We start from the raw sequence: 16737 nt of genomic DNA, 5'->3' as shown, positions 1-16737 counted from the left end.
CCCCATGGACTGTAGCCTACCAGGTTCCTCTGTCCTGGGATTTTCCAGGCAAGAATAAACAGATGAGGGTGCAAATATAAGCAGGACTGCACTAAGGAAAATTATAACTAACCCAACCCAACCCAACCCCCCATAAAACAATTACCTCAGGTGATGCAAATCCTAGATATTCCCAATCCCATGTTCCACCAGCAAAGCTACAAGGAAATTAAACATACCATTTGATTTATTATCAGTACAACAAAGTACAAATAATCAGACCCTTGTTCTTTGAACATTACTTATAACTCCTTTGCTTGGAACTTGCTTAACCAAAGATCAACTACTGAATATAATTAAAATACTTCTTTCATTATTTTTTTCAAATTCTGTTGCTTTATGTTTATGTAAAACGGTGGACAATTAAAAATCACCATGCTATACCAGAGTATTTTTTATGATTGCTTCTATATTTGAGTGTTTATATAAAAATAAGGGTCCAAGGAATTTCTAATGCTTAAAATTAGTACAAGCAAGAAAATATGCTTTAATTTATAATGGCAGTGTAAGTGTCTGAAATAAAACAACCAAACTCAACTTTTCTTTAATGGATGAGTATGTGGATCACTTACAAAACTTTACTAACATCAGATTTCTAATTTCTTCACAACTTTTTACCAGAAAATGCAAGTATGATGATAACAATTTGGCAAGGCTTCCAAATTCTACATCATTAAGATATTTATGACTATCAAAATGGCACATTACAATACTTGTTGAATTATGAGTTCATTGAAGTGTGAAATTTACCTAGCTTAGTTAGTCTGAGAAACTACAGAATGACCAACAAAAAATAACAAGAAAAACAGAAATAGTACTGGAAGAAAAAAAAAATCACCAAAAAGAAGTTAATATACTTTTATCAGCTATCCATATTTCAGGTATAAGTAACTTTCAGGAATATGCATCCCAGTTGGACAAAAAATACACTTGCTGCCTCTGTGGCTGCTAGGGTGAGGTTCACAGTGTGTATCCTTTTTACCTGCGTCGTGGAGCTTCCGGTGAGTCTGCAGGAGCAACTCCCCGAGCCACTGATGCCAGGAACTCTTGCCTTTTCTGCTGTACAAGGCATGCCGCCTTGATGATCTTGTGGCGGGGTGTGCGAAGGTAAGGCCTATTGACTTTTTGGGCAAGGTCTTCAGTGACCATTTCTAGGTCTGTCTATGTTAAGAAAAGACACGCAAACAAAAAGATTATAGGATAAATGGGTAAGTCAATAGCAAATTCAGCGTCTATCTGGTTAAATCTAACTCTCTTTTGAAATCAGAAAGTAATCCAACTTTCATAGTAACTTCCAATTTAACATGTAAGTTTTAGGAAAACAGCATTCATTCAACAGGCATTTATAGCAATGTAGTTGGTATGGATTACGAAGTAGTAGTGAGTACAGCAGCTGTATAAAAAAAATTTATAACTTGTCTGTGAGAAAAAGAACTAATAAAATTCAAAGCATTATACATGCAAGTGCAAGGCCACATGGCACAGACTTTATGTAAATGCTGAAGGAAGGTGAGGCAAGGCAAAACCTTTGGGATCTGGGGCTAGGTCTGGAAGACCTCATGGAGAATACGAATATCAAGCACTGAAAGAAATATAAGACATAAATTAGTAGACGGGAGTTTAAACGGATGAAAAAAACATCCGCATCAAGAGGAGAAAATTTAGTTACTTCAAAAAAAGAAGAATGTATAATGTACTTGGTTGGTTACACTCATGTCAGTTGGCTTAAATGTTTTACTTATTTTTAAAAGTGCTCTAAGTTTTTCTTTCAGTTGCACTGTTAAAACGAACTGGCAAATACCAATTTTCTCATCTAGTAAGTGATGCTGTTAGTTTCATTTTTGAAGATAAGATTCTATCAGACCAGATTTCAACCTCAACCAGTTTAAAATAAATAAGTGTAGCAGGAAATGCTTGTCTAGCTCAGAGCTCACTCGAATCTGCATAGTGACAAATTCAAACATAAAGAAAATTTCAGTTTATTACCATAACTTTTGGTTTATGTAAAAACCATATTAAAAATGGAAACAAAACTGTTAATTACACTTTAGTAAGATAAAACTTAGTTATAAAGCAGTTGAGAAAGGAGAAAACCTGTTTTTCATCATAACTACATTTAAGTTTAATAAAAAAAGATATCTTACTTGCATGAGTTCAAAAATTTCTTTCTTTGTGCTTTTAAGTTCTAAGAAAAATCCATATGGATAAGAACACTTAAGAATGCGTCGAGTTTTTAAGAGCACATGAACTGCATCTTCAATGAAAGTGGTATCTGGACAGGCTCCTTCAGCTATAAAGTAAACCAGGCACCGTAAAAAATTTTTTTTGCAAATACGCTGTTATAAAATTAATCAAATGACTAAGTTTTCTTAAAAGAAAGGTGAAAAAAAAAGGGACAAATCTCTAAGAAGAAACTGAAGAAGCTATATCATAAAATTGACTTGACTCAGACTAAAGACCTATGTAAAACTCATACATTTTGCATTTATGTGAGTTGCATACATTTATGAACAGAGCACACCCCTGCAGTAGCCCAGGAATGCAGTCCTAAAGGAAGGCACACTATGACCCTGGATTCTGCTCTCACCCCGCCTGTAAACAAATCCAGCTTCAGGTCACCTCAAAGGGTCCCGGCTTCACTAAGTTTCTCAGGCTGTCCATGGCAGAGTTTTGCTTATCATGATTTAGAACAAATGCCTTGCTAGGTCCTCAAAAAAAAAAAAAAGAGTCTAATTATAAATTACGATTCTGCAAAAATGATACTGTAAGGTAAAAGATCCATCGTGGGAAAACTACTGGGTAGCGAATGCTATTAGCAATAAACGAACCCTTCAAGGAGAGAAAGAGCAGAAGTGGGAAGAGCAGCTTTATTTCTTCCTTTCTTAATCTTCTTCTGATTCTTTCTTACATCTTACTATGCTGTCTAGAACCTCCAAAAGGTTGAACAGAAGCAGCAATTCAAATCTACAAATATTTATTTTATATTTACATGTTTGGAGCACTGTTCTAAGTATTAGGGACACATCGGTGACAGAACATACTGTACAACCTCTGAGGATTTTTTCTTTCAATTTTTACTGTGGACAATTAACACTTTAAGAGTTTGCTATTGGCTTGATATAGTTGTCATTACTATGGTCTAAGAACTAGTAATTAACAAGGAGATAAAGCTGTTATTGATGCTTTTTGTCCCATCCTAAGCTATTTAGCTTACGGTTATTGTTTTTATAAGGAAGTTATTCTCATGAAAAGGCTGTTAGTACTCACTACTTCTATAAAATGGACCAAAAAAACATAAAGATGATCGACTGCATTTTAGGCTTAAAACCTTTTATATATAAGCTATGATAATTTTAAAAATATGACTTTTTAAAACAGACATGACAGAACCTGTATGCTGTATAGTCACTGTGAGGTATTTATTATATTCTAATTATGTAAATAGTATTCAATCCATTTTTAGGGATTTTCTTTTTGAACTTCCACTTTAGGAACCGTAAGTAAGCGATATCTCATGACCTTGCTTTTTGACTCCAATGTCCATTATTTACCAATGAGATGATTTTCTCCCAAATCTGCACTTGACTTCCATTCCATAAGGCACTCTGCTAAATTTCTCAAGAATTTCTGGGAGTTAGTCATGCAACCAGACAGCTTGTGAGTCCTGCTCTGTTGACTAGGTCAGGAATGCCTTTTCGGTCATACACTTTTGCCCACGTTGTCGAGCATCGGCCACGGTGCTGAGTAAGCAAAACCATGCTGTGTGCTTACCGGCCAGCAGTGGAGGCTGCACTAAGAGGAGCAGATGAGGTAACCCAGGTGGAAAACCTAATCAGAGGTCTCAAATGCTAAACTGCACTCTGGACTTCAAAGAGCTTCAAGCTACCAAATGAGCTAATGGAGATAACACATTCCTTTAAGGGCCTTAGTCTCCTGCCAAAGAAGTGACTTAGGCATGACAGATACTTTACATTAACTGTCACATATATCACTTATAACTTACTTTCTTTGAGAGCTCTACTCAATTGCTCCATCTTTTCTTTGGCTGTTTTAAGAAGGCGTTGTTCTAACTAAAGGAATAGAAATAAACACATCATTTTCTTTCTTATTCACAACAGTATTATTCAGTACATCTGAGATGATATAGGACATACCTGATAGCTATGTTCATGATTTTTAAATCTTGTGTAATAGTGCATAAATCTGTCAAGTTCCTGAAATCGCTTGTGTTTTTTTTCAGCCTAAGAAACAGAAGTACACAAAGGACTTTTATAATACAAACAAAAGTACTAGCTATTAAAATTGGACTTTTTTTGACCACACAAAAAATTTTTATTAGTAAAAGATAGTAATGCATACAAATTTGTTGCTTGCTTTGTTGAGAAAACAATAACCAGTAGATTTTAAATGCTTTCCAGAATAAAGTCTTGCATTTGTATTATCTGTGACAAACCACTGAACCCACTATTCCCAGAGTGTGAAGTAAATATGTCTCTCAAGCCCTATGGTCATCACATCTTCAGTGTTTTATTATACTGTTTATTGCTATGGACCGAAAAGGGTCTCCCATCAAATTCATGTTGAAGGTCTAATCCCCAACATGACTGTATTTGGAAACAGGTCCTGTGATATCACCCTGAGGTGATAAAGGTGGAACAAGGTCCTGAGGCTGGAGGTCTAAGCCAGCAGAGCTGCTGCTCTTACAAGAAGATGGAGGGACACCAGAGCTTGCTCTGTCTCCTCACTGTGAAGACACAGTAAAAAGACAGCTGTCCATAAGCCAGGAACAGACATCACCAGAAACTGAACTGGCACAGATCCTGATCCTGGACTTCGTAGTCTCAAGAACTGTGAAAAATACATTTTTGTCATTTGAGCCACTTGGTCTATGGGATTTTGTTATGGCAGCCAAGCAGACTAAGATATTTATTGTATGAAATAACAATATCATATTGTTGATATAATGTTAAAATTATTTTTAAGTCATTTTAGAGATATGCTGGGATATATGTCTTTTCTTATATTACCCATACAAACAAGAAAAAAAAAAGAGCCATTTTGTTTAAATTAAAAGCTATTTAAAAGTGTATTGAATTTAATGCCTCATTACAATAAAGGTAAGAAAAGAAGAAATGCAAAATACTTCCACTGGTATTAAGTGGCTTAACCAGAGGTCTTGGCTTAAACAGTTTTCTCTACCTCCACAGTCATTTCCTTGGATTGCTCCTCCACATGCTGAATGACTTCATAGCGAGTACATCTGTAATATCCTCCAGTGGAAGAACTATGTTTTTTCCATTCTTCCAGACAAATCCAGCAAAAGTCATACTTGCACTGCAAAAGAAACATGTGCAAAAAAATATGTGCAAACATATCTCCCCATGTTGGTATGCAAATTATTTTCCAATTCTTAATCAATTTGTTGAGACTGAACAATCCTGCCTGTGTGACCAGGGACACAAACCTTCTCAAAGACAAGCTCTCTGTTTCAGGTCTTCTCTGAAGGCCTTATCTGCATTATGGAAAGATGTAGGGGTAGTTTAAAATTATTGTTCGTAAGGATAAATTAAAATATAAATAATATTATTAAGTAATCTCAAGAAATCTTTAAAAATATCAATATGATACTTTTTCCAAAAAACAGAAACAGATACTGACAAATGTTTCATTTTTCACGTGCACAGCAATCTTACTTTGGTCTCTAAAGCTCTACGAGTGTATTTGAAAACTTCTGTTGACTTTGACAAACTGGTTTTGAAACTAGGAATAAGTCAAAAAGGTCTTTAATCAGAACATCTAGCAAAACCTATTTCTCATTAAAAAAAATTCTTTCTTAATTACTATAACTTGCAAACAATGGTAAAAATATGAGCATTCCAGTATGAAAATATATCGATTTTTTTTCTCTTAAATGCTTATGGATTTTGAGTCAGAAAGATCTTCCTAATTTAAATAGACGTTTTCTCGTGGTAAGTTTACAGGTTATTTTTAAAAAATATTTACATCTTTCATCCGTTCAGTATGAATTAAACTTTTGTCCACGTGGCTGTCCAGTTGTCTCAGTATCATTTATTACACAGCTCACATTTCCCTACTGGTTGGTGATGTTTCCTTTACCAGCACTAAATCCCCATGAATGTATCTATTTTCTGGGCTTTCTTTCGTTGATCTGTAGATTCATGTGCCAGAGCTATGCTGTTTTAATTACTGACCCTTTATAGTGTGGCCTACTATTTGGACAAGGATAGTTCCTCCTCACTGTTCTTTTTCATAGTTTTCTGGCTCTTACTTCGTTTCTCCATATGAATTTTTGAATTAACCTGTCTAGATGCAGAAATAAAACCTGCTGGTATTTTTGTTTCAATCTTTCTAAGAACTTTGTTAGCTTTCCATTTGTTTGTCGGCTTCTGTGACCTAAAGTCAGAGGTCTTAACATTTTCTTCAGGTACTCTTACCCGTTTCTTAAGCTTCTTTCTAGATAAAGGAAAACTTTTCTTTCAGCATATACTCTATCTGGGTGTTGCTGGAACACGTGAAGGCTATTACTCTCTGTGTATTACTTTTGTATTCTGCTAGCTAATTAAATTTTTATTGTTTGCAATAGTTTTTCAGTTGATTCTTGTGGGTTTTCTAGGTATACAATCATGCTGTCTGTAAAAAAAAGACAATTTTATTACCTCATTTCTAATCTTTACATCCTCAATTTCTTTTCACTGTTGAATTATGTTGACTGGTATCCTTGGTCCAATGTTAATAATATTTGTGATGAGAGCATTTTTATGTTGTTCTCAATTTTAGGAGAGTACCACTAGTTTTCCCACTAAATACCATGCTAATTTTTGGACTAAGGTAAATTTATTTTTATCATACTTAAAAGGAAAATGATATGCATTCCTGAGTTCTTGTTAAATGCTTTTCTAGCATCTATAGAAAATTTACATGATTTTTCTTCTTGTATCTACTAAGTTGAGGTACAGTAATAGCTTTTTAAATATCAAGCCATTCTTATATTCCTGAAATAAACCCCATGTGACTAATTACCTTTTTAAAAAATTTAAAACATGTTTTTTCATTGATATAACCAATGGTCAATTACTCTTCTAATGCACTCTGCTGGATTATATTTGCTAACATCTGTATTTTCTCCTCCAATATCTTATTTAGGACTCATTCATTGTTATTCATAAATAAGACTGATCTATACTTTCAGTGGGGTTCCTAGGTGGTGCTAGTGGTAAAGAACCCGCTTGCCAATGCAGGAGACTCGAGATAGGTGGGTTCGATCGCTGGGTTTGGAAGATCCCCTGGAGAAGGAAATGGCAACCCGCTCCAGTATTCTTGCCAGGGAAATCCCATGGACACAGGAGCCTGGCGGGCTACAGTCCTTGGGGTTGCAAAGAGTTGGACATGACTCAGTGTGTGCGTGCACACATACACATACACATTCAATATTTATCAAGTGCTCATATCAAAGTTCTGCTCATTTTATTGCTTTTAAAGAAGACGTTGAAAAAAACTCTTCCGGGGAGTAAATTTGTTCAGATATTTCTTCTAGGGTTAGTTTAATAAATTAAATTTTCTTAGAAAATCAATCCATTTCAAGTTCAAGTTCAAATTTATCTGAAAGAGTTGAGCAAAATTATCTATTATTATTTAACATTCTATGATAAGAAATTTTACATTCTATGATAAGAAAAAGAAAATAGAACTTTGATAATCTGTAATTTTTTAGTTGCAGGATATAAATTTTTCACAGAGTCAGATCAAATTTCAAGTGATTTAAAATGTGTAAGAATATAAAATTTAAATAGTTTCCTAAAAATCATCTAAAGGGAAATGAATTTTTTGAAAAAATGAACCTATTTTTATATTGCCAAATCTATCATTCTTTTAAAATGTTTCACAATTTTATTCCAGATAGTAAAAACTATCTATTGAGCAATAACAAACACTGAAGAATTAATAAAGGTATATTATCATTTAGTCATTGTGTTAGAATATGGATTCAATTACATATGACTTCTTGTTCTACCTTAATAGTTAAAAAGAAAACACTCTAAAAGCATAAAAACTTTCACTTTCTAGATGTCTCCTTTTATGTCATAAGAATGAAAGAATTACTCATCAGTTTCCTCTGTTGAATGCAAATACTAAAACAAGATTCTGTAAAGTGATTATTCTTCAATTAAAAAAAATAGGATAGGACAGGGCCTGAGTTTGCTAGAATGAGATAGGACAGGGCCTGAGTTTGCTGGAAATAAATTTTATTTGATAATGTACAGAAATACTGACCATAAGAAATAGGTATGTGTTTACATACATATAATTTTAAATCAACTATTAAAAAATGTTGAGCAACAACAAAAATAAGACTATTCTTATAGAATGTAAGTAAGTGCTCCTTTTATATATAACAGAAACTTAAGCAAACTTTAAGATAAGTTACCCTGTATCATTAGCCTGATTAGTTCATGAAAATTTTATTTACTTGATATGTATTTATCAACTATTTACTGTTGGTGAGGGCCACGACTGAAATAAAGGTAACGCTGGATTTGGTCTTTTTATTAGTACTCCAGCTGTTGATTTTTTATGGTCAACCTTTTGTTGTGTAAAAAATTTTCTTTTACACATCTATGTAGTCTGTATCAGACTGTCCAAGAAAAAAACTAATATGAATGTTGGAAACACAACTGCATATGAATGAAAGAATTTTGGTCTGATCAGCTGAACTAACAAGCACTCCTGAGCATTCAGAATACTGTGTACAAAGTTTTTCTTCTGAGGAAATCACTGCTGTCTCACTAAGACAATTCACTCATGTTAATTTATTATAATATAAAACCATCTGGTAACTGTCATTATTTTTGAAGTCATAGTAATAATCATCATTAGTTTCAAGGTAAAAAAATCAGTAAGTACTTAGAGAAGATATTGATGTCTTTTATCAAAATCTTAACTGTATGGGTTTCTTTCACATCCTAAATCAGAATAATTATATTGTTCTTCTCTCAATAATTTTAAATAAATATTTTTATATACATGGCAATTCCAAGGAAAAGGAAAAAAACTGAGACAATACAATTAAAAATGGTCATGAAAGTAGGCATGGGTTAATAAAATATTAACTTCTAGAATATTTGTTTTAAATATAGTAGCTTCTTTCTGTGCAACCAGGTCAGGAGGGTAGCCTTTTGAAAGTAATTATGTATATTAATTTTTAGCCAAGTGACATTTTCACTTTCAATATAGTAATGAGTTACTTATTTAATTGATTTTATTAGCAAATCTAAAGAGTGCACACTGCTTTGGGCACTTTTCTTATACAGGATTTAAATTTGGGCTTAAAGGAGTTGCTTGGGGCCTGATTTGAACCTTAAGACTAAGCAGTATGCTCCAAAATAAGCTTTGTAACATCTCTATGTAAGGTAGTACTTGATCATTTACACATTTACAAATACACAGAACTCTCTCAGGATCAAGAATTCCGGCATCTCTGACGTAAACAGGACCATCGAATCCTTATCTTTGTTTTTAACATTCACTATGACTGTAAAATTTAGTAATATAAATCAACATTTATGTTAATTAACAAAGAATGTAGAATACAATCTCCTAGAATCACTCTGAAAGACAAGATTTTTATGCTTACAGTATTTTTCCTTGGATTCACAATCAAATTAAGGTTCTAACCGCAAAGCAAGTACAATCCTCTTTAACTTACCTTAGCACACTGCATATGATTGCATCCCTCATTCTTCTGTATCGGAGACTTACAATTAGCACAAGGCTTGGAATTAGTTAACAACCAGAGACAATTGGCAGCATCCTCATAAGCTTCACTGACTCCCACGACTTTGGGGTATTAAGCACAAATACAAAAATAAACAATTTAGTGTACAACTTCAGATGGAAAAACACTCAGTTTTCTTTGCAGGCTGCCTCTCAATTTTAAATATATATACTTATTTTCCTATCAGAGACTCCTATCAGAGTCTATGGCAAAGTTTTTAACCCATGGTTATTTAAGATAAACTAAAAATGAATCCAACGATATGTCTAGAACTAAACTCATCATTTCCCCCAAATCTTTTCCTTTTCCTATCCCCTGCCCTGGTAAATGATTATCTACCCAGAATCAATCTAGGAAGAACATGATCTTGGACATCTTCCTCTTTGCCTCATCTGCTGTATCCCATGGGTTCTATCTCTTACTCTCTCATATCCATCTCCTCTCCATTTCCAGGTAGGATCCTCCAAATCTTTTGCCCACACAATTAAAACACAGAAACCAACTCATCTCCCCAGATCCTCCCTCCTCGTCCCCTAAACCCACACTATATTGCCTCTGTAAGATGATCTTTTAAAAATACAAACCTTTAAATCTTTTAGTTGTTCCTCACTGACTACAAGATTAATCACATTTCTTCAGCAAAGCACACAACGGCCTTCATGATTTGGCCACTGACCGACTACCTGGCAAGGCCCTCCCACCTGCTATCCCGACACCAACCTTATCCTCTTCACCATCTTATAGACCATTTATTCTACTTTAATATGAGACCTGCAAGCTTAAAGAATGCCAGGGTTTTTAAGGACTCTAAATTTTACATTCTATATTTTATAAATCCCTACCACCACCTATGGAGAGATTTAGGGGCTGGAGAGAGTGGCACGTGCGTAATTTAAAATTTATTTTTTCCTGCAAGATTGTCAGTACTCAAGTTTGTTTTCTAATTTCAAGAACAAAGGGAAGTTCTACCTTTTCTTCACTGAAAGAGATTCTGAAAATCACTGTGAAATCCTTGAGTGGTCCATTCTGTTAAGGCCCTCATTATATGCAGATTGTCTAGAAAGGGTGGGATAAGAGGTGAGCCCTACAGATGAAAGCAGGGAGAAATCAGACTCTAAGTTTTGAAGTCTAAAAGAAAAAGTCACTCAACTCCTATATTCAAATCCCTGAAGAGGGAAGGGGACAAAGGTTTGTGAGGGCTGACCCTTGGGAAGTAGTTCTGCATATGAACTGGAGGCGCTGAGCACCAGCAGGAGCCCTCTGATGGAGTCCAGCAGTGGAGGGGGTTGGTGTCTTGCCACATGGAATCCTTAAGTATCTACCTACTTAAGTTGGTGTCAACAACAGGACAGCAGCTACTGCTCGACTGTAAAGTGCTGCTATTCGCATAGCAGAGAGAAACAACTGCAGCAATGAACTGCTGACTCCACTCCATTTCTAAACCCACGTGGTAAGATGGTTTCATTAGGGTGCTGGTGCAGAGAATTCTTTGATAATTTCGTGGAAAACAGGAGTTTCAGAAGGAACTTACTACCCTTACTCTTAGCGGCTGCTAATCAACTCTGGAGGTAACGCTGTTTACCAAGGGTACTGCTATAAAACCTAATTTCTAAGTACAATGTCTGATTTTTGTTTAAAAGTACTGGCCTTTCTCCTCCCTTTAGCAACAACATTATTTTTAGCTCAGAGGCTCCAACATATTCTTATGACCTTTATTGTCCATTGTTACAATAAATAAAGCACAAAGGCATTTAAACAAAGCAGCTGTGTGGCCTGCAACATAACAGTTTTATTCTCGCACCCTTGGAGAAAGAATGCTAGTTTCTGATTGCATTCTAGGGGATTACATGAAGTAAATGGTGTTCAGAAAATAATCGACTATCAGAACAACAAATCCTTGTGCTAGAAAACAATGCCTTCACTACCAGTGCTCTGAACATGCTCATTTCAGACATCTGCCCTTTGTATATCTTTTCTCAGTATCTCCAACATGCAAGGTCCCTTCAATCTACCTGGTGAGCCCTCTTCACCCCTTCAGACTTCCAAACTCTTCTTTCAGCTGCATGTCTAATATAGCTTGATCTTCTTTCCTTAATAGTCTAGTCTCTTTGTAAGAAAAATTAACTTCCTTTAATCAAGTATTACAGTATAACAATATATTAATATAATCAACATCCATAAGTGAAAACTAAGTTGTTTTTAAAGACTTTATTGTGAAAAAAAGAAAGACAATTCCTAAAAAACTATTTGAACTTCATTTAATAACTATTATTATGAAAACACACTGGTGTTAAATTTTTATAAATTATCATTTCACAGAAAATAAAATCATTCCTGTTTCTTGCTCTTATTAGCTACAAAAGAGGTAGGTTTGGTACTGAAAAATGGTGTTTCAAATTTATATGGAATTAATTATTTCAATTGAGCTCAGTATATTTTCTAGTATTTCTCTCATCAATTAGACTTTGTCACTCCTTTTAGGTCTCATAATTCAAAGACTGGAAAACCAGGGATAAGGGAGAAAACAATCTCATGAATCTACCAGTTCTGTTGAAAATTCTTATGCCAAATACATGTGACCCTGACCTAAACTAATATGTAAACCCAATACAGCAGGAAATCAAACTTTTCCCTTTTAGAGTATTATTTTTGTATTAGTATATTTAACGATGATGTTCTACTTACGTATTACAATTGGCCTATTATTGTTTGCTTTAAGTCTTACCATAAATTTCATACACTTCAAAGTGGCTATTAAGAGTTTACTGGTCACCACCAGCTTTCACTGTGGTGGGTATGCATCAGGACAGTGAGAAAGTTTTCTCAGCAAGAGGGAATTTTCTCATCTAGGAGAGAGGCAGGGAAAGCTTTATAAAAATACTCGATGCCTAAGCCATATCTTGAAAGGTGACAGATGTTCTTCACACAGATGGAATAGGAAGGGCATTCTAGGCTCACATGCAGCAGGGCTGTGAAATAGCACGGCATATCCAAGACTGCACGTGCAGGGGTGGGGCTGTGTGTAACGCTGGGGATTTTCTCTGCAGTCTTGCTGTTGGCTCCCTCTACAGTAGACCACTTGTGGGTGTCCTGGGTCTCTTGCTTTCTATCCAATTTTCTAAAGTTCCTCCATCTTGCTGAAATAAGATACCATTTGGGACTCTTTGAGGGTGATCTTCAGCGTTTAACTTGAGGTCTCCCTATCTCTGGGCACCAGAGATAGCCATGTACACACTGTGCACCATTTTCTAATTCTATTTGTCTTCCTTCTTCATTATCAAGATCTTTATCTTATGCAAGGATATTCTGTCACAATTCCACCAAGAGTCCCTAACTCATCATCCACACTTGCACCTGACTGATTTTTCTAAGCAAACATCTTCAGTTATCATCCACACTTGTACCAAAAAGGAGTTTTGAGAAAGGAAATGATAACTGAAGATGTTTGCTTAGAAGAATCAGTCAGATGCAAGTGTGGATGAAGAATTAGAAAATGGTTAATTCTGTTAATAGGATAAATTCAGACAACTTGGCAAGAACTCTTTCAATCTGGCAATACCTATCTTTCCAGCCTCATCTTTTGCAAATTTCTCCCATGGACCTTAATTTTAATCTCTACAGAATGTATAAAGACATGCAGGTAGGTGGGCAATAGCAAGCCATCTCTAATGGAAATATAGATGTTTCCAGGTGTTAGAAGCAGGAAAAGAAAGCAAAATCCAATCATCTTACCACATTTAAATGTGTTGGAGGGTAATGGTGTTAATCTCTCTATGGAATTCTCATACACAGACATACTACACACAGATGGAGAACAGGGAAAATGGATGGGTAACTGCAGAGCAATGACACAGTCTACCTGGTACTCAGAAGAGAGATACGATGAACCAGGGGACCAAGAACAATCTATACACGCCTTTCTGATTTGGGAAGCAGGTGTTCAGAAGATATTTGACTGAATTATGAATGTTCAGGAAAGAAATGATTAATCAGATATCACTATAAAATATCCTAAGACTATCCAGTTGCCTTTGTTCCTGTTTAAAGGACATGTGTTTTCTCATCATGTGAAAGAGATTGCCCTCATGGTCTATTAATAAACTGCTATTCTAGTCTACCTAAGTCGTCTCTTTTCCATGGATCTGAATAATCCACAGTCAGTGCACAATATCATCTTGTGAATATAGAATGCTGAGAACCATTTTTCAGGCAATGGTATATTGTCCAATATAACAGTAATACAGGCCTGAGGAACTCAAGGCTGCCAGCCAGTCTCTTCCAGTACTGCTTTAGTTGCTGACAGATATGCCTCTGCAGTATGCTAAAACTCAATTCATATCTTGCTGCTGTCAGGAGGATTCCTTAACATCCTCTGTCCCCAACCTAGTTAGTTGTTATTGTACTCTCATCTAACCTAACTATGTTAGCTATCATATGATGCTATAATATCTGACTGCTTCCCTACTAGCCTCTGTACTCCCTGGAGACTGATGTTATCTGTATTATGTGCTTTGCTCATAATAAGTGTAGATGAACCATGTCAATTCTTAATCCTGATTTGCAATACCTCAAACGCCAATATTTAAAAAGTAAAAAAAACTCCAAATTAGTTTTAATTTATATTAATTTAAAAGAAAACAGCTGTCATAAAATACGTCAGGGGGTAAAAAATTATGGCAAAGCAGATATATTTACCTGTCAAACATAGGAACTGCTATTAAGAAGGCTAATTCAAACCTATTCTATTTGCCCTGTGTCACTCAATCCAATCTGTTAGCTTCCTATCTGTGCAATGGCATAATCAGCATCAGTCTCACAACATTTCTGTGAGGATGAACAGAGATATTATACTTAAAGACATCTCATTATAAACTAGTTACACAGACATTGCATTTACTATAAGTAAATCTACAGAACCACATAATAGCAAGAAATTAACTTGCCTTACCCTCTACTGGAAGCTTCCTCTCAGTACAGACCATGCATTTCTTTTCATGAAGTCTAGAAAAGCTAGTGAGCTCACTCCAGGATAAAAGGGAAGGACTACAGGAGCAGAACTTAGTGTGACCTTGTCTATCTTGGAGTCCTAATAAGTCCATCAGAAACAAGGAACCCGTCTATGCTTCCCCCTGAGCTCTCCAAAATGATACTGGCTAGAGGGCTTAAAAGGGGAGCTCTGCATTAACAAACTTGAAAACTTTAGAAATGAAGACTAAGAAACAGGACCACGTTATCTTTGGAATGCTATTAGAAAATATGTAGCTATCTAAAATTCCCCTTACGTTCTTCCGGTTTCATTTCAGTTATTTTTTGTAGCCAGTTTTTCCATGTTTGGCAGTCACAAGGCTCATGGGCTTCACCAAGGCACTCCCTGAAGAGGAAAACATGGAAAAGGCAATTTAAAAACATCCTTCACCAACATCAAGGTAAAAGAGCAGGTACTAAACAGTAAATGTAAAGTTGAGAACACTGAGGCACAGCGGCCACTGAGAGACGAAGCATTTCAGTAGAGGAACGCGAGCATGACTCTACAGCTCGGCAGCACTAGGCGAGTTTTCCTTCAGCAGTGCATTTATTCACACATTTTAAAAAGCTCTAAACAGATTAACTAATATTTATAATTTAGTCCTTCAGCTTCCCAGGTGGTGCTAGAGGTAAAGAATCTTCTTGCCAACACAGGAGACATAGGAGACGTAGGTTTGATCCCTGGGTGGGGAAGACACCCTGGAGAAGGAAATGACAACCTACTCCAGTATTCTTGCCTTCTAAAAGCTGGTCTAGGTTGTCATTTCCTTCTCCAGGGTATTTTCCTCATCCAGGGATCAAACCTGCATCTCCTGTGTCACAGAGTTGGACATGCCTGAAGTGACTTAGCACGCAGGCAGGCCTTAAGAGCGGTAAAGATATTTTTATCATTTAGGTTCTGTCTCACTACCAGTTTAAATTTTTGCAATTCAAAGTGTGTTTCCCTGGGGAACAGCACTGCCATTACTTGGGAGCTTGTTTATGTGCAGAGGAGGAGATCCCATAAAACATACTGATTAGAATCTGCCTTTTCTCAAAATCTCCATATGACCCTTCTGCATTTTAAAGTTTGGGAAGTACTATTTTACATCACATTCTTGTCACTACTTTTACCTCTGAATCCCCAAGTAACAGCAAGGGCAATCTAATTTACTTTCAAGTCTTTGACAAATCCTAATTTTCTGTTCTATTGGCATTTGGCAAATTTTGATTTAAATAATAAAAACCATATCAATTTATTATTTGTAACTTAATTATATATTCTTTCTATAGGCAGGCATATAAAAGTCAAACATTAAAAATGACATAGAGCCATTACAAACTGTTTAATTTATAGTCTATAGGACAAATTGTTACAGTTAATAACAAAATATCATTTTTGGGGAAAGAAAAAGGCAATCTATAGGTGCCATCATCATCATTATCATCACCAGTGTCATTTTAAACAAAAATCTTATTTACAATTTAGCTTTGTTAAGAAGACGTGCCAACTGACAGGTAGAGTCTTACAAACAACTATGAGGTAACATTCCACTGTGTTAAGAATGTATCAATTCTACTTCATACCCATGGCTACTATTTTTGAAAAACAAGACAGAACAAGTGTATGGAAGAATGTGGAAAAACTGGAACCCCTGTGCATTGCTGGCAGGAATGTAAAATGATGTTATGGAAAACACTTTGGTATAGTTCCTCAAAGAGTTTCAACAGGATTGAAAACAAGGACTCAAACTTTTATGCCAGTGCTCATAACATTATTCACAATAGCCAAAAGATGGGAACTAGACTGTTCACTGACATATGACTGGATAAACAATGAAAATATATACATTATATATATACACAGTGAAGTATTAGTCATAAAAAGGTATATCTATACA

The 16737-nt window shown here is 35.4% G+C and overlaps 1 protein-coding gene across 4 annotated transcripts in view; it reads right to left on the bottom strand.

Moving 5' to 3' along the window:
• The window catches only part of ANKIB1 (ankyrin repeat and IBR domain containing 1), a 155148-nt gene that overhangs the window by 15385 nt on the left and 123026 nt on the right, over positions 1 to 16737 (bottom strand). For all 4 annotated transcript variants that reach the window (XM_065938579.1, XM_065938580.1, XM_065938578.1 and 1 more), the window contains 8 exons: positions 15115 to 15203; positions 9764 to 9894; positions 5239 to 5373; positions 4194 to 4280; positions 4043 to 4109; positions 2184 to 2329; positions 1022 to 1200; positions 146 to 197 (listed from right to left, as the gene is read on the bottom strand). In XM_065938579.1, coding sequence (XP_065794651.1) covers positions 146 to 197; positions 1022 to 1200; positions 2184 to 2329; positions 4043 to 4109; positions 4194 to 4280; positions 5239 to 5373; positions 9764 to 9894; positions 15115 to 15203 — 886 coding nt within the window. The remainder of the gene's footprint in view (positions 1 to 145; positions 198 to 1021; positions 1201 to 2183; positions 2330 to 4042; positions 4110 to 4193; positions 4281 to 5238; positions 5374 to 9763; positions 9895 to 15114; positions 15204 to 16737) is intronic.

This window comes from Muntiacus reevesi, chromosome 6 (genome assembly GCF_963930625.1).
Source record: "Muntiacus reevesi chromosome 6, mMunRee1.1, whole genome shotgun sequence".
In the NCBI taxonomy this organism is placed as follows: domain Eukaryota; kingdom Metazoa; phylum Chordata; class Mammalia; order Artiodactyla; family Cervidae; genus Muntiacus; species Muntiacus reevesi.
The sequence above is the reverse complement of the archived record's forward strand: the minus strand, read 5'-3'. Positions and strand labels throughout refer to the sequence as shown.